The 26009-nt window shown below is 37.0% G+C and overlaps 1 protein-coding gene across 2 annotated transcripts in view; it reads left to right on the top strand.

The window, feature by feature from the left end:
* Window positions 1–26009, top strand: part of LUZP2 (leucine zipper protein 2) — a 377051-nt gene that overhangs the window by 213992 nt on the left and 137050 nt on the right. For both annotated transcript variants that reach the window (XM_087718962.1, XM_087718968.1), the window contains exons 4-5: window positions 1061–1142; window positions 24469–24531. In XM_087718962.1, coding sequence (XP_087575088.1) covers window positions 1061–1142; window positions 24469–24531 — 145 coding nt within the window. The remainder of the gene's footprint in view (window positions 1–1060; window positions 1143–24468; window positions 24532–26009) is intronic.

Genomic DNA, 26009 nt, shown 5'->3' with positions numbered 1-26009 from the left:
TAGAATAAAAATATAAATACTCTTGTACATTATTTTAGGAAGTCCAAATATGATAACACTATTACATCTTACAGTTCACTGGAATTATTTTGGTGCAGGTATTTCAGTAGGAAATAAACAATCACTAAATGAATACTGTGTAAGCTGTTGGAAACATAGTGAGCATTTAATAGGAACAGATGCTCAGTTATGTAATATAGCAATAGCACTTAGACTTATATACTGCTTCACACAGCTTTTACAGCCTTCTCTAAGTGGTTTATAGAGTCAGCAAATTGCCCCCAACAATCTGGGTCCTCATTTTACCCACCTCGGAGAGATGGAAGGCTGAGTCAACCTTGAGCCTGGTGAGATTTGAACTGCCAAATTGCAGTGAGCCATCAGTCAGCAGAAGTAGCCTTATAGTGGATGTGTCTTTGGAAACAAGTATATCCAATCTGATCTCTGCAATAGAAACTCAATCGGCATGTGATTTGACTCATAGAAAAACCACATCATTTCCTAACACCAATAAAGCTTGAGATCTGCCTTTGTTTCTCTAAGAATTCAAGATTGTGTGAGCGCGTCTTTTTCTACTGATTGTTTCTGAACGTAATTTTGTAACCAGGGGACTTACTTTGGAAACAAAAATACTAATAATTACATTTAACATTTAACAAGCATTTTTGCTCATTTGTTTTAAAATAAAATGCAGAATGGTTTCCACTTACAATAATCTCATTCTGATTCAACATACCATTGTTTAGAGTTTCTTTGCTTATGGCAATTGCACTTTTTTGACCAGCCAGAATTATTCAAGTGGCAATATCTCACACAGCAGGCTATATAGTAGATACAAAGACAGGCAATTTCCTATTTCTGAATTTTGCTTTAGGAATCTTATTGGTGTGTGCACTGGTTGTTTTATTTAGCTTTATTAGTAAGCCACTTCAGGAAAGCAGAAACAATAGCGGTTTGGTGTAATTAAAAGTGCCTTGTCATGAAATAAGAGAAAACAAAGGCATTATTTTTTAATGGACAATAGAGATGAAGTTTGTGTTTTGTTTCCTCGATAAACTAGGGAAGAAATGAAATCGCTGCAGGAGACTTTTCAAAAACAGCTTAATGAGGCAACGGAGAAGGCAGAAAAGCAGCAGGCCACAGTAAGTGACTTTCCTCTATTATTTTCATCAGTGTTTCCATGTCCCACCTTTACAAATAGGATTTGGCAAGCATAACAATTTAGCTTTCTTCTATTTTTGAATGTCAGCATCTTTCCATTCAATTCAAAAATGGGTGTCATACTTGGTAATAGTTTTCTTTAAAAAAAGGAACACAACAAAATTCTCACTGATTCATGAACAAGCTCCTGATTTTTACTAACTGTAAAAGGTATGTGTGTATTGTAGAAAGTGTGTGTGTTTGTGTGTGTTTAGATGTATGAATACATCAAAATAGACACATACACATAAATCAGGGAATATCATTTGAGTAAATACAGTGTTGGATATATTTATGAAGGTTATCATGTTGTGACTAACCAACAAAACTAACCAACCCTTTGGAAATTCAATTTGAGAATCTCCTATGTATTTATTTATTTATGCATTCATTATATGTTTAGATCACAAAACTTCCATCAATGGGAGATGCCCTAAAATGAGTAGCATATATCACTATGTCAGAAACATCTTGAGGCATGCTTTGATGCATTAATTTATATTTTGGGGCATGTTTCAGAAGCTTTGCTCTCAAACTTGTCAATAGTATGATAGAATGCTATTATTATGCTTGTAAAAGCAAGACTGGTGAGTCTCACACAATTAGCAATAATGCCAAAAGCAGAGAGAGCGCAGAGGGGTTGTGCGCAGGTGTGCCACACCCATAATGCTGTGTGCGCAATGGAGATTTCAGGGAAGCCTCCTGAAGCCCTTGAAGGCTCTGGAGGGTGAAAAACAGATCTATGGACAAACTGGAAGTCTTCTGATTTATTCATAAGGCCGATTTTTGCCCTCCGGAGCATTCGGGGAAGCCTCCTGAAGCCCCTGAGGGCTCCAGAAGGTGAAAAATGGACCTACAGGGAACCCGGAAGTTTTGGAATTGTGACTTCCAGTTTGCTCATAGGTCCATTTTTTGTCCTCCTGAGCCTTCAGGAGCCTTCAGGATGCTTCCCTGAAGGCTCCAGAGGGCAAAAACAGCTCTATGAGTAAAGCGGAAGTGACTTCTGGTTTACTCGTAGAGCTGTTTTTGCCCTGCAGAGCCTTCTGGGAAGCCTCCTGAAGGTCCCTGAAGCTTCCAGAGGGTGAAAAAATGGCCCTACCACCAAATCGTAAATTTGTAACACCTTGCAAATGGCTCTGTGTGCCACCTGTGGCACGTGTGCCATAGGTTCGTCATCATGGCTGTATGTTATTCATTAGGCAAGCTGACACAACACATTTTGAGCATACAGGAAACACATTTAGGAAGCGCATAATTGAATATTATGTGTTTTAGAGGGGAGAACTCCAAAATCAATTCAGAAAAAGTAGAGGGCGGGGGACTCATAAATTGTACAATCGGGATTCTTTATCTGAATTTCATGGGTTCAGGGTGATCCACATGGTGGCAGAAGGATCATATAATTGACTCACAGATTAAATTAGAAGCATTAATTTTAGCTGTTCTACTTAATAAAAGATCTTGGAGCTAGTAAACTCTGCTTTGGAATGTAGATCTTTATACAATTCAGTATTTGTGCATATCTAATTGAAAATAGATTGTAACATATAGATATTCAGGGTGCTTATAGACATTCCTTCTCACAGTATATCTATCTGTGATCTATCTCTCTATCTCACTATCTCTTAATCTATCTATCCATCCATCCCTCTATCCATCCATCCCTCTATCCATCCATCCATCCATCCATCTGAATAAAGCACATTGCACAAACAGCATTACAATAATATGCTGTACCAATTTAGCTAAAAAAAATAAGATCCATTGATCTCGGTGGGCTATTTCTGAGTAGAGAGCTATACAGTTGCATTGAATGAAAATTACAAATGTGGTAACTGCAAGTGTTATTATTTAAAACTACAATTAGGAGAAGGAGGGAAAACTAAAAGAACAAGAACCTCTCTCCTGTGGCATTTAAGACCAATATCTTGATGGCGTTATAGGGAAAAAAAAATATCAGCACACACAGTGCAAGAGTTGTCAGGCTCCCTCCTTATGTGGGCAATAAGTTTGATGAAGCACCCCAAGCTTATTGCTGCAGCAATTCTGATGACTGAAATGAATTCAACTACCAAAGGTATTATAAGAAATATCCCTAAGATGTTTTAGAATAGCCACAATAAAAATTATAATAATGTGTGGAGGAGGAGGAAACATAATTTTCCATTCCTTCTTCTTCCAGTGTTTTGCAGCAAATGTAAAAGGCTATGTCACTAATTATATTTTGCTATTTTATCTTTGTCTTAAAACAGAATGAATTTATTTATACTCCCAATTTCACTCATAGGCCATCTTTCATATATGCAAAGATGTAAAAGTATATATTGAGAACCAAATTCACACGATATACGAGGTTGTGTTTTATTTCCCACAATTTTGTTAAACTCTTTGGAAGCTGGATGCATCCATATGTAATTTCAGTCCAGAGAAAGACTTCCAAATGAGTGTTTTCAACTGTCTTGGCAATTATCCCAAGGAATATATTTGCAGATTCAATAAAAATAACTGTATTTTTCAGAAACTTTAAGCTTATGGTATATCCAAAGAAGGAAAATTCATGGAAAAGATATTATGCCACATAGCCGTAGGAAAACAGGTATCCTTTTTCAAATGTTGGCATAACACTTATGCCAACACTCTCTGAATCTTCTGGAGTAGGGGTATCAAACTCATGCCATAATAGCTGTGTCATGTGACATATTGGGACTTTTTTCCCCCTTCGCTAAACTGGTTGTGGACATGGCCAGCATGTGATGCATCCGGCCCACGGGCTGGGTGTTTGACAGCCTTCTTCTGGATCATAGTAATCAGAAGCACTGTTTAGACTGTGCCTTCTTGTCTATGTGCCTATCTCCTGTCTACAATTTAGTCCTTTCAGCTGTTCCAAGAAGATTCCACACTATTTGCACTCTTGATTTAGGTGATCCTGACAGCATAAATAAGCCCCTGTGTCTCTCAGACAGAGTTCTAATGACCAGATGATCAGATGTGATATTTCCATCCTGCCCCTCTTCACCTCCAATCCCATCAGAACTGATGAAGCTTTTTGGATGGCAAGCAAAACATGTTCAAGGGGGGAAAAAACTAAGAAAGTCCAATTGCCTTTTGAAAAGGTACTTTTGAGACAACCATAACCTGGATGATTGAGAATCTCTATAGACATAGATCCAAATAGTTTTTTTTATTTAATATACTCTCTAGTCAGAAACACAAGAAGACAAAAAAACCCTACATTCTAAATAATGGGGCAAAAGTCAGGTAGAGGGATGGACAGGTAATACATTTAAGTTTTATAACTTTAAAATCATTTTGTCAATGATTCAGACTCCAGTTTACTATCTTTTCATTTCCCAAAATGCTGCTGGCAGATTTTCCCAATGAGTCATACCTAGCAAATACTAGTGATTCTTTCAGAAAAAGGTAAATTGATATAGACAAATAGCCAGCTATGTCTCTTGGTTATCCCACTAATTGAAAATATTCTGAATTGATGAATGAAACTATAACTGAGTCAAACACATAGAAAGCCTATGCTCCCTAGTAAAAAAAAAAGCTCTTTGGAGCAATATTATAGGTCCAGTTCATTGAATAAGCCTGACTTACTGTACAGCCAGTTGAAGAAAGTTTTGCCTTTAGGGAACTCAGAAAGATTTTCTCTAGGGTTAACAAAACGAAGGGGAAGCTCAGAGCCAGCTGTCCAGTTTTACAGTACTCCCGAAGTATGTATGTATGTATGTATGTATGTATGTATGTATGTATGTATGTATGTATGTATGTATGTATGTATATATAAATAAGAGATTTATTTATTATTGTGGATGAAATTTCTAATTCTAAAAATGTGATTAATACATACAAAAGAGTCCAAAAGAAACTAAACCAGTGAAAAAGTTTCACACTATGTATAAAATGAACCTTGGCTTGACCCTAAATTAGCTAAATATTGAGCACAAGTCAGAGAATAAAACAAAATATGTAAAAGGAGCTCCTTTCAAAGGTCTACACATTTTTAAGCAAGTAGAAAACTTTACAGCTCTGCTTCTAAAGATGTTTGGCAAGTTGAAAACTATATTGTGTCTGGCTGATCCATTCTTTCATAGACATATTTTTATTTAAACAGAGAAACAAAATGACCATGGATGGGCAAAAAAAGCAGAATGGGAGCAACTTTCAAATTCCTGGTAGCTTCCCCATTGCTTGTGAGAAGTTGGCAGAAAGCATTGGAAATCACTCCTCCTTTTCCTTGGCTGACCTACAGATCTCCCTGCCACTTTGCTGGGGGAGGGCAAACAAAGGGACCTATGATTAATAAAGAAAACTGCATCCCCATCACCCATCTGTCATGTCCCCAGAGGCTCCTTCCTCTGGGAAGGAAGGGAACTTACCTGTGAACTGTGAGTGCAGCCCTGCCAGCCCTACTTTGCATGTAGGTATCTGAATCACTTCTTCATCCTTCCCTCACTACAAAACCACTATTAAAAGATTTCAAATTTTAGCATTTGTTCCAAAGCAGCCAACCAACACTTATTCACTGAGTTTTGCCACCAGGTGATTGGGCTCAGCAACGGGAGCAGGCACAACTTTCAACTTCCTGCCAGCTTCCTTATTGATTTTGCTTTTGAAAAGGCATGCCTCCTCTTTGTTTGACCCATGGAACTGCCTACCATTTTGCTTGGAGGAAAAGGAGCAGAGGCAGCCACGCTTCCCATTCCAGTATGTCCCCAACATGTCTCCATTCTGTGAAAAAGAGGGTTCACCTGTCAACCATTGGTATCATCCAACAAGCTCTTCCTTGCCAGCAGGAATCTATATTGCTCTGTCACCTTTCCTTCACTTACTACCATAATTAAGAAATGCCTTGGTTCCAAATCAGTCAATCATTGTTGCCGTGTCCACATCCAATTGGTTGCAGGAGTCAGAGGGAAGCAGGAAAGAGGGAAGGTATATAGCCCCCTCATCTTCCCTTGCACTTTGCAACCTATGAGTTTATGGGAAGTGTAGTCAAAGGGCACAGTAGTACGGGAAGTGATTACCACTTTCTCAAATTTCCAAGGGAGTCATGGTTCCCAGCATTCTGCAGGTTATCACATTTGAGTTACCGTGGTTTAATAACTGTTATTCAGTATCTTCCAATTTCACCAAATGAAAGGTTATAAAAAGACAGACACAAGTTTTTTTTAGCAGTGTATAGAATAACTGCAATGAATATACTGAAGGCTACTAAAAAGCAATCATTAATAATTATGTTCCTTTAAAAAAAAATGATGATGATCCCCAAATCTTTGTTCATGAAACATTTCTTCAGGCACCTGAAGACAGATTTCAATATGTTCTACATCTGATCTTTATTGTTACATTACTACCTTAGTAGTAATGTAACAATAAAGTAACTCAGTGGTAAATTACATGGTAAAAAGACTTAGTAGAATGACATAACGATACAGTCTCTATTGACTGTTCCATTGTGAAATAGCTTCACTTGTAGATTAAATGTCTCTGAAGAAATAAAACTGCAACCCTCTATGGACACTCAACTCAGAGATAATGGTCACTGAAGTGAGATATTCAGGATTTTAATATCAATCTAGCATGCATTTTTAAAAGAAGTTTTTATAAAAAATTCCCAAGGCCTCTACAAGGGTTACATCACATTTTATTTATGCATTTCCTAAATTCATACAAATATTTGCTGAGAAAGCAATGTAAATCTAGTTTATTCATATGTTTGTTCAATCATAGAGAAGATACTAATAGGGATGAATGCATCTTTTACTTTTGGTTTCTTGGTTTTAACAATAGCAGTAGACTTATATACCGCTTCATAGGCCTTTCAGGCCTCTCTAAGCGGTTTACAGAGAGTCAGCATATTGCCCCCAACAATCTGGGTCCTCATTTTACCCACCTCAGAAGGATGGAAGGCTGAGTCAACCCTGAGCCGGTGAGATTTGAACCGCTGACCTGCTGATCTAGCAGTAGCCTGCAGTGCTGCTTTTAACCACTGCGCCACCTTTAAATTCAGCTCATTCAATTTTTGCATTGGTTTACAATTTTTCAAAGTATGAAAATTTTAGATGATTTTCATGCATTTTTCCCATGAAGAGGCATATACATGCAATTTGACCAATATATATATTTTGTGACTGAAGGCAAATATACATGTCCCAGGATAATGTTGTAGGATCCAGTCTGAGTAAGTCACTGGGACCAGAGGTTTATTCTTCCAAGCTTTTAGGCTCATGCTGAAGCCCAATCCTTGGGGAATCTCTTTCTTTCCAAAATGTTGTGTCATTTAACTTTGTTTGTCTTTAATTTAGCATTTATTTCCTCAGTATTTAGTAGAAAAATCAGGCCTTGTAGGCTTCATTACTCCTTTGTGCAACTGGATTCTTGATTTCCCCAATGATAGGCCCCAGTATGTGTGCCTTGGGACTAATATTTCTAACACCATATTCTTGAGAACAGGTTCTCCTCAGGGCTGTGTCCTAATTGTGCTGTTGTTCACTCTGCTGATCCATGACTGTTGTGCAAGGTTTGCTGCCAACCATATTGTAAAGTATGCAAATGATACAACAGTGGTGGACCTTCTTCAGGATGGTAATGAGAGTGATTACCGGGAGGAAATAGAGAGTTTGATGTACTGATACAATAAAAATTGATTGATTTTAAATGTAGGAAAAACAGCAGACATCATTGTCAATTTCAGAAAAGGCAGGTACAGCCATACACCTCTGCATATTAATGGTTCAACTGTGGAGGTGGTGAGTAGTATAAAGTTTCTGGATGTGCAGCTGATGTGCAAGTCAGCTTGGTCACTCAACAGAGAGACACAGGTGAAGTGGGCATAGCATCGTCTACATTTTCTGTGTCATTATGAGAAGAGCAGATCTTCGTTCCACTTTCCTTAAAGTTTTATAGAGGGACAATTGAAAGCATCCTGTTATATTGTATTACAGTGTGGTTGGATGTATTACTATTTTGGACAGGAAGGCTGCAGAGATAGTGGTGAGGATGGCAGAAAAAATTACTGGAAGTTCACTTCCTTCAATCTAGGACATAGCTTACAAGTGATGATTGACCAGGGTCCAAGTATTGTCTGGGATGCTACACATTATCTCCATGACAGATTTTCTTTTTTCTTTTTAATAAAATGTTTATTTTCAGAAAAACACAAACACACAACACATCTAACATAAAAGCATCTTCAATTACACAGTGTGTCGATTGGCTACAAAGTCTCTCTGTGTCCTTTCCATAGTCCTCAGTTGAATTTTATCAAAATTTCCATATTGACAAATCCATGACAAACCCATGAAAGGTTTTCTTTGTTATCTTCTGGGAAGAGCCACTGTGGTATCCAAAGCAGAACAACTAGATTCTGTCATTGATTTGTACTGTATAGTGTGTGTATTGAATGTATATGTATATATTTGTACATCAATGGTGGGATTCAGCCGGTTTGCACCTATTCGGGAGAACCGGTTGTTAACTTTCTAAGCAGTTAGGAGAACCGGTTGTTGGAAGAAATCTCCTTTTGTTTTTTTCCCCACTTCACAAGGTTAATCCTGTAAGGAAGGCAGGAAGGAAACACTCTGGTGTTGTTTTTACCCTGCTTCTAGAAACTGCCTCTCCTGTTAACCCTTATGACATTATAACAGCTAAGGTGAAGCGCCCATTGATGCGAGTGCAACTGAGTTGGCCATGACCACCAAGTCACATGACCACCAAGCCCTGCCTACCCAGCTGGTCATTAGGGCAGAGAACCGGTTGTTAAATTATTTGAACCCCACCACTGGTGTACATGTGTATATATATGTACACACACAGAGACACAGAGACGCACACACACACAAAAAAACACGTACACTTTTCAGAGCAGGTATCAGGATTTCATTTTTTTTAATATGTGCCAGTGTGTTCACAGAAAAAAAAAGTGTCAGTAAAGGTTATCTTACCTCATCTTATTTTGGAGAAAGAGAAGTTCCCTGAGGATAGGCTCCAGCATGAGTCTGAAAGCTTGGGGATTTTATTTTATTTTTGCCCAGTTTAATGAGCTTTTTCTAATTTGTCACTGATATTACCACCTTCCACAGAAGAGATAGATGTAAACTGGACAGATTTCCATTACAATATGAACCAAACTATTTTTCTTTCCATCTGTAGCCTTTTCCAAAGTGATACCTATTCAATGAAAGGGAGCTTAAGTTCAAATAAGTATAGAGAGAATTGTTTCAGAGATGTGCTATTAGGTGCTATGTTTCTACTTCTAACCTAAAGCCTTTCTGTGATGAATTTCTTTAAGAATTCAAACCACTGGAGAAGATGCACAGTTATAGATGGGCAGGACAATATACTTGAAAACTTATCATTACCTATGAATTTACTGTGTGGTCAGTGTAGAATTTAATTTTAAGTACAATTCCAAGTGGTAGAATAGTTGCTTTCAGAGACTGCAGGCAATGTAGAATATTGGATTTCAAATGGAAAATGCTCTGATATAATTTTGTCAGTCCACTCAAGAGTTGTTAAAGATTTTTATTTTTTAACTTAGTGTAGCAGGTATGATTCTATTGAATTACATATCTTGGGTGATGCGTAACTAGTCTAAAGGCAAGAAACTAAAACTGGATAATTTAAAATGTAATATTGCAATAATTATTATATACTGTTATTTTTCCATCCTTCATATCTGTGTTGAATAAAATAACACTGAATGATGGGCATGATCAAAGGTAGGAAGAATATAATCTGAAATGTTCAAGGTCAAATTACTGCTATAACAAATTTCAGGCAGCACCATTAAGTGTTTACTTTTTTAAATAAGTTATTTATTTATTTTTTTACAAACACATCAATGCATGTACAGTGTGGCACCTGGGTGCCATACATTCTAATATAAATAAAACTAATAAAATTAATCATAATTGTCACATTCAACTAACTTGTATATTTTTAAAAATAATATATAGTTATATTCATTCATTCATCTATTCCTATTTCTCTAGTTTCCTTACTAAAGCATTGATGTAATTGTGGATTATTTTTTTTAAAAAAAATAGTAGCAGCTTAATATGACTTTTTCCATGCATTTTTTAAAAAAATGATTGTTACAAATTTAAAATGTAATGTAGAAAAGGATGCATTTCTTCTGAGAAATATTGATAATCTATAGTATTTTAATGACTGGTCTTGCCTTGAGAAAAAAACTGTTAAGTCCGGGGTGTTGTGTGGCATTATTATTATGTGGTTAATATTTGGTGAGATTCACAGCCTTTGGAGCTGGTGGGTAGCTCAACAGCTCGAGTCCTAACCAAGGACCTAGGAACTGTTAAGGTAACGTCGGAGTATATAAGCTGTTCCAAGTAGGGTGATTTTTTGTAGAATCAGAATATTCAAATCTGATAAATTTAAAATTTCCCAATAGTGAGGTAGCTCTTTAGGTATTGCTCCAAGGGCTCCAATTACAATCGGGACAACACACAATTTCTTTTTCCACAGTCGCTCAACTTCCATTTGCAAGTCCGGGTACTTTGTGATTATTTCTTGCTGTTTATCTTCAATTCGTGCATCTTCAGGTATTGCAATGTCAATGAACCATACTTTTTTCTTTTCTTTTCAACTATTGCTATGTCAGGTGTGTTGTGGGCCAAGTGCCTGTCAGTCTGAATTCTGAAGTCCCACAAGATCTTGACTTTCTCATTCTCTAAAACCTTCTGAACCTGATGTTCGCAGTGGTTTTTGCTGTACTCCAATCCAAACTTTTGGCACAATTTTCAGTGAATGATCTTAGCAACATGGTCATGGCGTTGTAGGTAGTCAGTTTGTGAAATTTTGCTGCACCTACTGATCAAGTGGTCTACCATCTCATCTTTCTCATTACAGAGGCGATATTTGCTGTTAGTGGTAACATGTTGAATTTTTGCCTTCATGTAGTTTGTGGCTAAGGCTTGTTCTTGAGCTGCCAAAATAAAGCCTTCTGTTTCTTTTTTCAGTGATTCTGATCTTAACCAGTTCCAAGTTAGCTTTTGGTCAGCTTTGCCTTCAATACTTTTCAAGTATTGGCTTTGCATAGCTTTGTTTTTCCAATTTTCAGTTCGCTTCTCAATTACTTATTTCTTATATTTAGCTTTTGACTTAGTTGTCTTTAAAAGGCCTCCTTTATTTACTTCCTTAATCATTGGTTCTTCACTTTTCTGGATGTAACCATTCAAGCTGAGTTTTTCTTCTTCCACAATCTGTTTTTCTTGTAGGAGTCCTTGACCACCCTCTGCTCTTGGTAGATATAATCGGTCAACATCACTTTTAGGGTGCAAAGCATGATTCATTGTCATAAGCTTCCTTGTTTTTCTGTCCAAATTGTCCAACTCCATCTGGGTCCAATCAATTATTCCTGCAGAGTATTGAATCACAGGTATAGCCCAGGTATTTATGGCTTTTATGACCACTCAATTTGGACTTTAATATCTTACGAATTCATCGAATGTACTTGACTGACGTTAATTCCTTGACTTTATTATGCATTAAGTCAAAGGCCTCTAAAAAGTACTTGTAGCCTTCTTCTGGTTTTACTGCCTTTATCATTTCGTCATTCTCAAGTTCTATTCCATCATCTTCTATGACCTTGCCTGCTTTGGTTGCCATTGTTGCACATTTGTCAATTCCAAACTCCATACCAATGTCTTGGCTAAATCCTTTTGTGCTTTCAATTAATAAATTCAGTTCAGCTTTTGTTTTATCAAACAGCTTCAAATCATCCATGTACACCAAGTGTGAAATTTTCAGTCCTTTCTTTGCAAGTTCATATCCATAGTTCATCTTCTTCAAAATGATTGTCAGTGGTAGCATTGAGAGTATAAAAAGTAAGGGTAAAAGGGAATCACCCTGGAAAATGCCTCGTTTAATTTCAACTTCAACCAGTACTTCTTCATTAGCTGTAAGCTTCATTTTCCAGAGATTCATTGAAGTTTCCATGAATTTTTGTATGTTGCTGCTGATGCCAAAGATTTTCAGGCAATTCTTGATCCAGCTTGGGGAACTGAATCAAATGCTTTCTTCTAGTCTATCCAAGCCATGAACAGGTTGGTTCATCTTTTCTTTGAATTCTTTAGGATTAGTTTGTCAATCAGCAGTTGGTCCTTTGTTCCTGTTGAATTTTTGCAGCATCCTTTCTGTTCTACAGGAAGCAAGTTATTTCTTTCCAAGTATCCATAAATTTGATTTGCAATGATACCAGTAAGGAGCTTGTATGTTGTTGGCAAACAGGTGATTGGCCTATAGTTTCCAGGGTCCTTTCCTTTTTCTTTATCTTTTTGGATTAAAAATGTCCTTCCACTTGTCATCCATTCATCATTTTCAGGTGTTTTTAAGATCTGGTTCATTTGGGCTGCCAATCTTTTATGCCCACTTGTAAGTGCCTTTAACCAGAAGCCATGTAACTCATCTGGTCCAGGTGTACTCCAGTTCTTCACATTTCTTGACTGTCTTTGCACCATTTCTTTTGTTATTTTCACATCTTCCATTTTATGCTCTTTAATAGAATCCTCAATCTGTTTGATCCATTTTGCATTTCTGTTATGCTTCTTGTTGTTTTCCCAGAAATTCTTCCAGAATTTCAGAGTTTTCTCTTTATCAGGCTTTTCATTTGTTGTTACTCCATCTCCACTTTCTAAGCTCTTATAAAACTGGGGCTGATTTGCTTTGAACTGTGAGTTTTCCTTGAATTGAGTTACTCGGTTTTCATATCTTTTAATCTTTTCAGCAACGGCAACAACCCTCTGCTTCAGCTTTTCAATTACAATCACAATCTCTTTATTATCCAAATCATATCTTTCTTACAGGCTGCTTTTGACCTGCTTGTTCTTTAGCTGACCTTGCCTTAGGTTCTTCAAGTTGCTCAAATCTCCATGAATTTTTTTATCTTCAATTCCAACTGAATTTTCCGTTAAGTTCCTCATCTTGCCTCTTTGGTTCTTTTGTATTTTCAAACCCAATTCTTTGGTGGTTATGAAGGCTGCTGCATACATCAGCTGGTTTGTTTCAGCTAATGTAGTGGTTTGAATGGTTTCCACAGCCTCATTGACCTTTTTTAGTACATTTCTAAATTCTTTCCCATTCACTTGGTTCAGCTTTGGCAAACGTGTTCTTTCAGCACCTTCCATTTGATGCTTTATTTTCTCAGTTAATTGAGCAATATCTGTTGGTGTTTGTTCTTCAGTGCCTCCTTGTTTTTTATCTTCATCCATTTCAGCATCCTCTTCCTCCCTTTCTTCCTCAATTTGCTTTAGAGGCTACAAATCATTCTTGATGTTACATTTCTTTGTTGGTATACTCAGACCATTAGTTGCTTTCTCTTCGATTCCTACTAATAATGCTGTAGTAAAAAATTTGTGGCTTAGAATTACACGTCATTGGTCCATTAGACTTTGTTCACTGACATCACAGTCTGTGTGGTTCACCTTTTAAATCTGATACATTCATTTTTGAAATCCACGTTTTGCTGGCTCAGACTGATAGTAAGCTTTCATAATAGAGATACTTTCTTCCCTAGTCCAGATATTTCGCTTTTTCGCTTTTTCTTCCAGTAGCTTGTCAGCTCCATGACCTGGTTGCCTAGCAGAAGGAGCAGAGCTCTGTAGCTCATTTTGCGCAGAATGCCCAGGGGCCATAGCATCCAATGGAACTCTTGTTAATCCGGGCAACGGTTCAGCCGGCATAAATTTCATTTTTTTCATATTCACCATATTTCACCTAAGACCTGTCTGATATGGTTGTACCTGTTCAACATAGCCCTTAGGATCATTAGAGCGGGCTAGCACCTCCACCACGACAAAGTAAAGCTCCTTGGAGGGGGTATTATTATTATTATTATTATTATTATTATTATTATTATTATTATTATTATTATTATTACACAATTGTATCACAGCGGCCAGTTGTTTCGCCAGATTTGGCATTGGTTACTAGTCGGGCCCCACCCAGGGGCCTAGGACGTCGTAACGTATTTTCGTAATATGCGTGCAGATCCAAGCAGTGCGGCTTTTTGCATTTGACTGATGGTGATTTTGTCAATTTTTAACTGTTTTAAATGTAATTCCAGTGCTTTTGGAATAGCACCCAGTGTGCCAATTACCACTGGAATTACCACTGCTGGTTTGTGCCATAGTCGTTGAATTTCGATTTTTAAATCCTGGTATTTCGCGATTTTTTCATGTTCCTTCTCGGCGACCCTGCTATCACCTGGTATTGCGATGTCTATGATTGTGACCTTATTTTTCTCAACCAGTGTGATGTCTGGTGTATTATGCGCCAGTATTTTGTCGGTTTGTATACGGAAATCCCACAAGATCTTGACCATCTGATTTTCGGTGACTTTTTCAGGCTGATGTTCCCACCAGTTTTTTGCTGTTTTGATATTATAATTTTTGCACAAATTCCAATGGATCATTTGTGCTACTGAATTGTGCCGCAATTTATAATCAGTCTGCGCGATTTTTTTACAGCAGCTGAGTATGTGATCAACAGTTTCATCAGCTTCTTTGCAAAGTCTGCATTTGGCATCATCAGAGGATTTTTCGATTTTGGCCTTAATGGCATTTGTGCGGATAGCTTGTTCTTGCGCAGCCAGGATTAGTGACTCTGTTTCTTTCTTTAATGTACCTGTTTTTAACCATAACCAAGTTTGTTCCCTGTCCACTTTATCTTTTATTTTTTCCAGAAATTGACCATGCAGTGCTTTGTTCTGCCAACTCTCCATTCTTGATTTTATCACATCTTTTCTGTATTCTTGTTTTGTCTGTTGGGCCTTCAGTAGATTTTTGTTCTTTACTTCGATTAATAGATGTTCTTGACTTTCTTTTAAATAATCAGCCAGTGCATGTTTTTCTTCTTCAACTGTTTGCTTCACTTGTAATAATCCTCTGCCACCTGATTTTCGGGGCAGATATAGTCTATCAGTATCACCACGTGGATGTAAACTGTAGTGCATTGTCATTAGTTTCCTGGTTTTTCGGTCCAAAAGGTCCAAATCAGCTTGTGTCCAGTTAACTATGCCAGCTGTGTATCTTATAACTGGTATTGCCCAGGTATTTATGGCCTTGATTGTATTTCCACCATTCAATTTAGATTTCAAAATTTTCCTAACTCTGTTGGTGTACTCTCGTCTGACAATTATTATTATTATTATTATTATTATTATTATTATTATTATTATTATTATTATTATTATACAATTGTATCACAGCGGCCAGTTGTTTCGCCGGATTTGGCATTGGTTACTAGTCGGGGCCTTATTATTATTATTATTATTATTATTATTATTATTATTATTATTATCATCATCATCATCATCATCATCATCATTATAGTTATATTAAATTTCTATGGTACCTATCTCACTAATACAGTGACTCTGGATGGGGTACTAAAAAGTGCTAAAAGCAATTGAAATTAGAATAAAAATAAAGAAAAAGAATCAAGGTGATGGTAAGCTGGCAGTGAGAATCATCTCTATTAGTGGTGGAATTCAAATTGTTTTACTACCTGTTCTGGGTGTATTTAGTGGGTGTGGCGGGGGAAGGATACTGTAAAATACCCATTCCCACCCCATTCTGGGGCCAGCCAGAGTGATATTTGCCAATTCTTTGAACTACTCAAAATTTCTGCTACCGGTTCTTCAGAACCTACTGAATTTCACCCCTGATTCTACAGCATCAGCCATCCCCCAACATAGTAGGCCCCTGTTGGAGCCTCAAACCAAGTGGCAGAACTAAGATTTTAGGCTCTTCTAGAAGGCCAGGAGTGTGGACACGGATTTCATCTCTGAGGGGAGAATATTCCAAAGGACAGGGCCACAACAGCAAAGTTTCTTTTCCTGGATTCCACCAACTGAAATCTTTTGGCTGATAGGAACCAAAGTAGACTCTTCCCATTGTAGGGAGTGAGAAGGGTTAGTCCTATCAGGATAAAATGGTTTCTTAGATACCTATACCTATGCTATAAAGGTCTTTAAAGTTGATGACCAACTCCATGAATTGAACCTGGAAGCCAGGTTCCACCAGGCTTCCACTAGAACATTCCATTGCATTTTGTATCATTTGTAGCTTCCGAATATTCTTCAAGGATAGCTCCATATAGAGCACATTGCAGTAATCCAACTGGAAGATGAGCAGGGCAAGAGTGACTGTGAGCAGGGCTTCATGATCCAGGAAAGGGTGCAACACAAAAGTTCTCCTAGAGAAAACTGCCACCTGCTTTTGGAGCATAAGTTGTGACTTTAGAAGGGCCCCCAGATTGTGCACCAAGATTCCATGCAGGCCTTTGTTTCATATCTAGAGTATATTTTTAAATGAATTCAGGATTTGTTCATTGCTGTTAAAGAACCCAATCATTTATCCTGCAATATTGAAGAATATAAAATACAAGTTCAGAAAGGTCTTAATCTTCTAAAACAAAGAAGAAAAAGACTTGCTAGCTATGCACATTTCTAAATCAAGTCTATTATACATCCTTTATCCACAATCTGGAGTCATCTTTATATTTATAGCCTGCTGTCTCCACAATATTAGAAACAGTTTCATTTCTTTACTGCACTTAGCTGGATGTAATCTATGTATTTTGTACTGAATTGAAGCTCAGTGATGATAATTCCCTGTTGGGTGATGAATAGTTTAGGCCATCTAATGTGCATTTCAAATTGGAGATGCTTTTGTGCTGTTTATATGAGCCTACTTCCAATTTTGGCACATTCACATTTGGTAAATAGGAATAGCAAATCAGAGTAATAGTAGTGATGGACATATAAATACCAGTGCAGAGACATTTTCATTTTCAAAAATATGGTTGCAGTCAACAACACAATGTACTTGCAGTATGAATCACATTGCACATTCCATGTCAGTAACTAACACAAGGTAGAATAAAAAAAAAATTACACCTGTCACATAGAATTCTGCCCACCATATTTCATTTCCTGTTCCCTGCTCCAAGATAAATACTTTGTTAGAGGAAACAATTTCCAGGAAGGGTTAAGGAGTTTAGGGTTCCACCTCCAGCAGCAAAAAGGAACTAACTGGTAAAGGTCATCAGGAAGGACATCAGGAATTGTAGTTGATACACTAAATATTGTTTCAGCTACCAGTTATCTAAAGAAAAGGCTTTTAAAGCTGGCATTTAAGAGTGCATGTTGATCTGCCAGCCAGCAGAAATTATGTTAGTGTGTTCCCATCCATGAGTCCCTTGTTTACATCTAGATTCATATTTTCTGGTTTTGTTTCTCAGGGAGACCGTCTACATCTGTCTATTATTGAATGTGTCCCTTTCTATGCTTAGGACTAAGTGGTGGGGTATAGTCAGAAAGGAAGATTTCTGCCACTAATGGCTCTTCTGGAGGGAGGGAGGAACCCCAAGTCCATCTCAACATTTCCAGTAGTTTGCTGCTGCTAGCCCTCCAGAACTGGGAGTTCTAGATTTTCATTTGAAGAGAAATCTTGGAAAGACAGAGAGTTTTGCTGTCCTATGCTTGCTAGCTTTCTAGTCCATGCTCAATCCATATTATGGACTCTTTGGTGCGCTGAGCTGTTGTTTGTCACTACTTCCTGGGGAACCTTGCCTTCCTACCCTGTGGAGTAAACCTCACCTTCACTAGCACTGATAATGTTACCTAGTTGGCTAATGAGATGCCTGCAAGCAAACAACCAATGAAGCACAGAGCTCAACCTGGGCTACCAATAGTTTCTTCTGTTTAATCCATATTCAATGAATTATCACTGAACTGTTTGTTCTCATTTTTTTCTCCCCTAAAATGTGGCAGAATTTCTGCCTTGGCAAAAGCTGAGTAGAAATTCTTGGATGTACAACATGGCAGAATTAGATAAGCACTTCAATTGCATACTAGGTTGAAGCTGTAAAAACAGCACATATTTTCCTCTGAGGGAGGGCTCTCGTCATAACAAGCTTGCTGATTGTGAGCATGAGCTACTGACCACTTCTCAATGTAGAAATGCACTATGCCATTCGTCATTCATCCACAGACTACAGGAAGGCAATTTCTAACCACCTTTTCCCAACAACAACAACAACAACAACAACAGCAAAGTGTTTTCGGACTCAAATGGTCTGCTTGATTTCCTGCTGCTCTTCATTTCATTGTAAGCCAACAATTCTAATTCATTATTTGTGCACTATGGCAGGAAAGTCCTCTTGGGTCATTGTATCTGCCCTCCACAACCATTTTTTTTTAAAAAAAACAAATCATTGCATTTATATAACAGTGAAATAGTAAAGATAGGTACCTGTCTACTTTGTTTTGCTTTTAACCAGGCGAAATTTCCTTGTAGCCTAAGTGACAGGGAAAATAATGAAATTAAAGGCTTTTTTTTAAAAAAAAAAACTGATTCAGGAATGGTAAAAAAGAAAGGAAATACATCAGGAAGCAGCTGTAGTAGGAAATCAGACTATCATGATGGCCAAAGCAGAGGAGGATAAAATGTAGAAAATGATTTTTTAAGCAGTCTTTACTTCCAGTTGGTTTATGCACATGTTGGAAGAAATGTTGTTCTGGGTTCGGCTCCAAGTGGAGAAAAAGACACTGGAGACATGGAGGCTGCTTGGAAAGATGGTTTTAATGGTGGACAGGACCACATGGCTTGAGTCCTGAACAGAAAAGGTGATCACATGCTTCAATGTTGGTGGAGAAGAGAAGGGAAACTGAGTTCCTGGTTTTATGACCTCTCTGGCCTTTGATCTTGAGCTTGTGTTCTGATTGGTTGTCAGACTCCCATGGAGCCATGCAGGGGCAACTCTCTAGGCTGCGTTTTGAATCTAGGTTTGGTTGAGTTCTCAGATACCATGTGGCGAGTTGGGTAAAGGGCCAATATTATCATGCCTTAATCCCATCACTCTGGATCTGAAGGGGAGAACTCTTTATTATGTAAAGTGAACTAGCTCAGGCTTTAATGGCTCATTGACAAAGGGGGATGGGCAGGAAGCTGCAGGCAGCTATTCTGTCTTTTAAAACATGTTTCTTCTTTTTCAAATCCAGAGAAATATTCTGCCTTTTCAATATTTCTTAGGATATTTCATTTTTTCTGGGAGAGGGCTGGGTGATAACTTCCTACACACAGGAGTTCAGCAATTTAAGGTTGTGGTATGGAAAAGCTCTGAGTGAAGATTCAATTTCTATCTTATATCCCTAAGTCATTCAAATCCATAGCCTTTTCATCTAGTTACATTGCACTGAACTATTGGATTGATTGCCGGATTATTTTTAAAACTGACATTACAGCTTGGGAACTGCCAGTTCTAAACTTGATTTAGTAACTTCCCTGAAGTCCCCTATGTGTAGGCAGTGCCATATTATATTAGCAACTACATTCACAGCCTGAACATAGAAAGAGAAGCAATTATGTAAACCTTTTGATAACTTTTTAAAATATAGATTCCACTACTGTTTTTGGCAATGAACATGCATTGTGAATAGGTGCTTCACAGTAATTGTGTATACAGCATATTGTACTGGCTGGTTGTTTGAGAGGTAATTTGGTATAAAGGTTACGGCACCAGAGAAGAAATTGGGAGACTGTGAATTCCAGTCTGGCTTTAGGCATGAAACCAGTTGGTAATCTGTCAGCCCTAGTCATTCTCTGTCAGCCCTAGGAAAGAGGCAAGGGCAAATCACTTCCAAAACCTTTGTCAAGAAAACTACAGGGACTAAACAATGTAGTCACCTGCAGTCAAAGACTGACACACCAAAAATACCCTGATGTACATATGTATGTATGTACATACGTATGTGGATGGGTGGGTGGATTGATGGTTTTTACATAAGATGTTTGAACTGAGACTAGCTCTAAGCAGTGTACAATTTCCAACTTCTTATGCTCAGATTAAATATAACAATTGAGAACAGAACATAAGGGTTGTTCTTGTTTGCATATACCAGCACAGCTGGTGGGCTTTTGGAGAAATTAAGTGACAAGATGTGCTTAATTCTCTTACAGAACTTAATGTAGCATGCACAGTTTAATTGTTTTCATACATATCAAGACTACCATTATTCCTTTTTTCAACCTGCTAGTGATTGTTTGGTTTTGCAACCCAGTTATGGTATATTTATAAAATCTGAAACATATGAGAGAAAATGGTTAAATTAGGATGATTATAGAAAATCTGGAGAGGGTTTATGACCCTTGTATTAGATATAAATGATAATCAGTGGCTAATGGTTTACATATGCTACAGGTTTGTTAGAAGATTTGAGCTGTGTATATGGTTACTTCACCCAGTTAATATTTGATCATTAATAGATCTACAAGAACAATATTTTCAGAATATTTTGGAAAAGGTCTTTTGATACAAATATAGGGCCTCTTTAATATTTTTTTTAGTTTGAAACTTGAAAAAAAGTCAAAGCTGTTTTAAAGAAGCCATACTTCTAATGTATTTTCAATCATACCTTCTAAATTCTTTTTCAAGGATACCCTACTTTATTAGTTTCTACATCCTCTCTGTCTGATGTTTTTCAGATATTTCATTCTCTCTTTACCTAACATTTAATTCTCTATCCTCCTTGAAGTAAATCGAAATGCAAAGCAATTAATTATTTCCCTTTTCTATCATTTGTCTGTCCCCGTCCTCTTCGTATTCTTGGAATGAATACCTTCATGAGTGGCCTAAAATAGTCTAAAATCCAGAACATTATTACATAATAAAGGTGGGGGGGGGAAAAAAGAGAGAGATAGAGAGAGAGGGAGGGAGGGAGGGAGGGAGGGAGAGGAGAATTCAAAGAGGAGAATACAGGGAAAGGAAGGAAAATACACAAAAGATTAAAACAAACAAACAAACAAGCAGTATATAACAAGTCATCGGCTAAAAATAAGAACCTTGCCAATAAACCATGCCAACAAGGTTGCCAGTGGTTTTTTCATATTTATAAAACCTTGCTTTTTAAACACTTTAAGTTACAGCAGGATATTTTTTTCAGCATTGTTTTATCACTACACACAGAGAGAGAGACACACAGACACACACACACACATTACAGTTGCTTTAAATCAGAATGCTTTATTGAAGAATTATTCCAAAGGTCAGTTGCCAATTCTCTGCTCACATTCAGCATTATTGAGCTGAGTATCTCTTGCATTGCCTTCCACAGATAAAAGGATAGTTGTCCAGTGAAGATCTTCTCTATGTCATTAAGGATTCTGTGAGTTGTCCATAACAAATGGTTACACTCTGCACTTGAAGATTACTTTGACAGGGTATAGATAATTCTTTTGTCTCTCTCCACTGACATTGTAAATAATTTATAATCAATCTATATAATGCTAGAAGATAAACCAGATGTTTCAAGAATAAGATACTCATGTTAAGTTCATATCTCAAAGATGGCCATGCATTAAAGCTTATCTTGCACCCTTTGGTTCTCACATTTATAGCCTTTATACTGTGACCCCTGTTTCAAGATGCTTGTAGTTGCAATTTCAAGACATGACTGTTCTTTTGCATGTAGTCCCATTTCTCACAGTGAAAAGTTTTGCCCTTGTAATACAGAAGTTTTCACTTAAAATGTCTCTTTCTCCTTTTGGGAAACCAATGCAAACTTTGGAATATCGATTTAGAAAATTTGATCACTTTGTTTTTTTTCTCAATCTCCACTCCATGTATTATCTTTGTTAGAAACTATATACAAGATAGTTTCTATCTATAACACAGGGGGGTCAAACTGGCATCATCACAGCAGCAGCACATGACTTACTGGGACTTTTTCCACTCCGCTAAACCAGGTGTGGACATAGCCAGCATGTGACTCATCTGGCCTGTGGGCCGCGATTTTGACAGCCCTGCGATAACACAAAACAATGCAAAAATATACTACTAATTTATTATAATAATTAAGGATTCCCATAAAGCTCAAAGGGAAAGCTTTCCTATAATTAAGAAACCTGTTAATGCAAGATCCAGGGAAGCAGTCTTGGTGTTGGATGTGTCAAGGCTTCTCTCTTGCCAAAGCATTGAAAACATGAACATCTGCAGAAAAAAGGTGTCATTAAAGGTGGGTGAGGTTAAATTAAGGTTTCACATATTTAAAATTACTCATTCTAATATCTGAATAAAAGAATTGGAAGCTGCAATATAACAGCTTTGAATAAAATCTTTCCTCTCATGCCACAGGTCCTTGCAGCACCCTCCAAGTTGGTAGGGCTGGATGGCAAGGCCTTCATGCAACTTGAGCTCATTCACACAAACTCTTATTTTTTAAAGATGCATATACACTTCTAAATATGCTAATACAGGGAAATTCTAGCTGCTTGAAAATAAAAATAGGTTAATTAATCTGGCCTGCAAAATTCTGGACATTTACTAGAAAGTAAGCAGAGAGTTTGTCGGCTGATATCTATTTGCAGCCTGAATCTGAAGACCTATTGATGCTTTGATCTTTCTACTATACTTTATCAGGATTGCTTTGAAGAATTAGTAACCCACCTATAAAGTAAGTGAGCCACCATAAATAATTTTGAGGGCTGCATTAAAACATTGTCCATGCTTCTTTTAAGAAAAAAGGAGGAAGAAAAAAGTGAGGAGAAAAGAATAATAAAGGTAGCAGGAGAGAAAATTAGCAGAAGAAATCCAATAAAGCCTGCTTAAGAGCTTTTGAAGTCAAATGTGTGAAATTAATTTACTTTAGCCTCACTTCATCATGCTGTTCAGAATTATTGGAAGTCTGCTGAGAACATGGAGATACTTTTTTAAAAATTATTGTAAACTTAAGCAGTCTATAAACAGGAATGTTATTCCTGGAATTAAGCAGGTTGGCAGTCCAATAATATATTTCTAACAAGATAAATTTGTGTGGAAAAAAATCTATTCAGTTATAAACTGCTGCAATAGATCCCAAGAAAACAATTCAAGGATATTTTTAGAGACTGAATCTTTTCATTTTCACGGCCATACAGGAAACATCATTTCTGGAATCACACACAAAAATCACAATTCCTAGAGAAGCTTTCATTATGAATAATTAGTTAGACAGACAACTTGTAAAGTCCTTGACAAGGCAAACGTCTATATTTTACCTATTCTATGTTTTCTACACTTTAATTTATCTGTACATTAATACAGGATTAATAAAAGTATTATTTGAAAGACTATTTTATAATAACAATTATATCCTATTGCAACTTTGCATTTAGGGAATGGCGGCTGGTTCAATATTTGACTCCCCCCCCACTTCTTTTATGGGAACAGGAGAAAAGCAGTCCTATTTTAATCTGAACAGAGGTAATGATGAGATGTTTAACAAAGTCTTATTCTACAGTATATCCATAATACTCTTCTACTCTGGGTGTAGCAAAGAGAATACTCAGAATTAAGAAGAGGCAAAAGACACCCACACAAGGAGTGGATGGGTCTTGCTATCAATGAATCAATGATTCTGGAAATCCAAAAAGGCTTTGCAGAAATAGTAAAATGTTGGATTTAAAGCAGGCTGAGAGGAATAAAGGACCAGAACTGGCCTAGGTACAAATGAGCAATGAAAGAAACCTAGCTGACAGCTGAAGTCATAAAGCCATGTTCTTGTTGTTAATTGCTATGTCATGTCCGACCTATCGCGAACCTAAGGACAACATTCCTCCAGGCCTTCCTGTTCTTTAAAATCGTCTGAAGTCCATTTAAGCTCATGCCTACTACTTTGGTGACTCCATCAGGCCACCTAATTCTCTGTCATCCACTTCTTCTTTTGCCCTCAATCTTTCCCAACATTAGGTTCTTCTCTAGTGAATCCTTCTCTATCATTACATGGCCAAAGTATTTGAGTCTCAACTTCAGGATCTGGCCTTCTAAAGAGCAGCCAGGATTGATCTCCTCTAGGACTGACCGGTTTGATTGCCTTGCAGTTCAAGGGACTCGCAGGAGTCTTCTCCAGCAAAGGCCTCAATTCTTTGGCACTCAGCCCTTTTATTATGGTCCAACTTTCACAGCCATACATTGCAACTGGGAAAACCATAGCCTTGACTATATGCAGTTTTGTTGGCAGAGTGATGCCTCTGCTTTTTAGTAGGCTGTCTATATTTGCCATAGCTTTCCTCCACAGGAGCAAGGATCTTTTAATTTCTCCACTGCAGTCTCTATCAGCAGTGACCTTGGAGCTCAAAAAATAAAATCTGTCACTACCTCCATTTCAGGATCCAATGCAGCCATAGATACACTATTTTATTGCCTATTAGCCTGCGTAGAACAAGATTTACAATAAATTCTTCAAATTTACATTTCCAGATTAATTTTCTGAAGACTGAAATGGAAAGAAAAAGCAAAATGATCAGAGATCTCCAAAATGAGGTGAGATTATTATCATTTTTCCTGAAAGATGTTGAATAATTGCTGCACATTTGTTAGGAAACAAAAACATGGTATCCATGAATTGTTTTATAGAAAAAAGAAAAGGCATTATTAGATGCCCAGAGTATTCCCAATAATACATTTCTTGTTTTATTATATGTTTAAAATGACATATTGCAACAGAAAGAACTAGTTTTGAATATTTAAACATTCAACCCTTATAAAATTGTAATTAATACCATAAATTATCCTGAATATTAAACATAAAGTAACTCTATTTACTAATTTGTGGGTACATATAGAGTATGTGGATACTTGATTTGCTACACCATAATCTTGGCAAAGACACTATTGGGAGTTTTTTTATTCTTTCTCATAATTTTGTTATGTGTTATGTATTTATATAACTAGTTATGTTGGCTGAATATAAATAGGCTACATAGAGTGGATCATGATTATAGTCCAGATTGTTAATAATGACAAATCACTTCCATGTTATTACTAAAACAGTCAAATGGATATTCTCATGATTCCAACTTGACTTAAAAGACACTTTACCTTTTAATGTGAATTTTTTTGATAGTTATTTTTCATTATTTGCAGATTCAATGTTTGCCAGTTTGGCTGCTCACTAAAATTTATTTATAACTGCAAAATAAATGCTCACATCACTTTTGTGGTCATTCATTGGCATGGAGATCAGTGAAAAAATTATCAGCCAATGTATTCATTCCAGCTGACCAACTATTCAATAATTCAGTATTTGAGTTACTGATGATATAGTTTCAGTTTTCAATTCTGGTTCATAGAAATTTTTAATTCCTCTTAATGAAGGATATTTAATTATTTCCCTCAAAAAGGCTTCATTTTCAGGTCTGCTATGCAACATTCAATGAAGTGAAAAAACAGACTTTGTTGCACTTTTTGTATTGATTTGGAAAAGACAAATTATTAAAATACAAACCAAATGTATTTACCCCATTTTGAGATTTTAGAATTGTTCTTTGCTATATTATATATATTGAGAGCCGAGGTGGCGCAGTGGTTAAATGCAGCACTGCAGGCTACTTCAGCTGACTGCAGTTCGGCTGTTCAAATCTCACTGGCTCAGGGTTGACTCAGTCTTTCATCCTTCCGAGTTGGGTAAAATGAGGACCCAGATTGTTGGGGGCAATATGCTGACTCTGTAAACCGCTTAGAGAGGGCTGAAAGCCCTATGAAGTGGTATATAAGTCTAACTGCTATTGCTATTGCTATTGCTATATTAAGGTATGCCAGCTGCATAGTGAAAGTAAATTTACCTATACAGCTGACATCCCATAATATAGCAAATAAGTTTTAATATAGGTGTGTAAAACATTCTGAATACAAACTATGGAACAACTAGTTTTCAATGTCCCACTTCTAAACCAAAGAACATATGCATTCTCATGGTCTAAAATGTGTGTTCCCAGCAGAAGTGTTTTTTGTTTGTTCAT

This window comes from Thamnophis sirtalis, unplaced genomic scaffold (genome assembly GCF_051295495.1).
Source record: "Thamnophis sirtalis isolate CommonGarterSnake01/CBP01778 unplaced genomic scaffold, rThaSir2_p1.2 scaffold_1, whole genome shotgun sequence".
Classification (NCBI taxonomy): Eukaryota; Metazoa; Chordata; class Lepidosauria; order Squamata; family Natricidae; genus Thamnophis; species Thamnophis sirtalis.
Note: the sequence above shows the minus strand (reverse complement) of the source record. Positions and strands in the feature narration are given on the sequence as shown.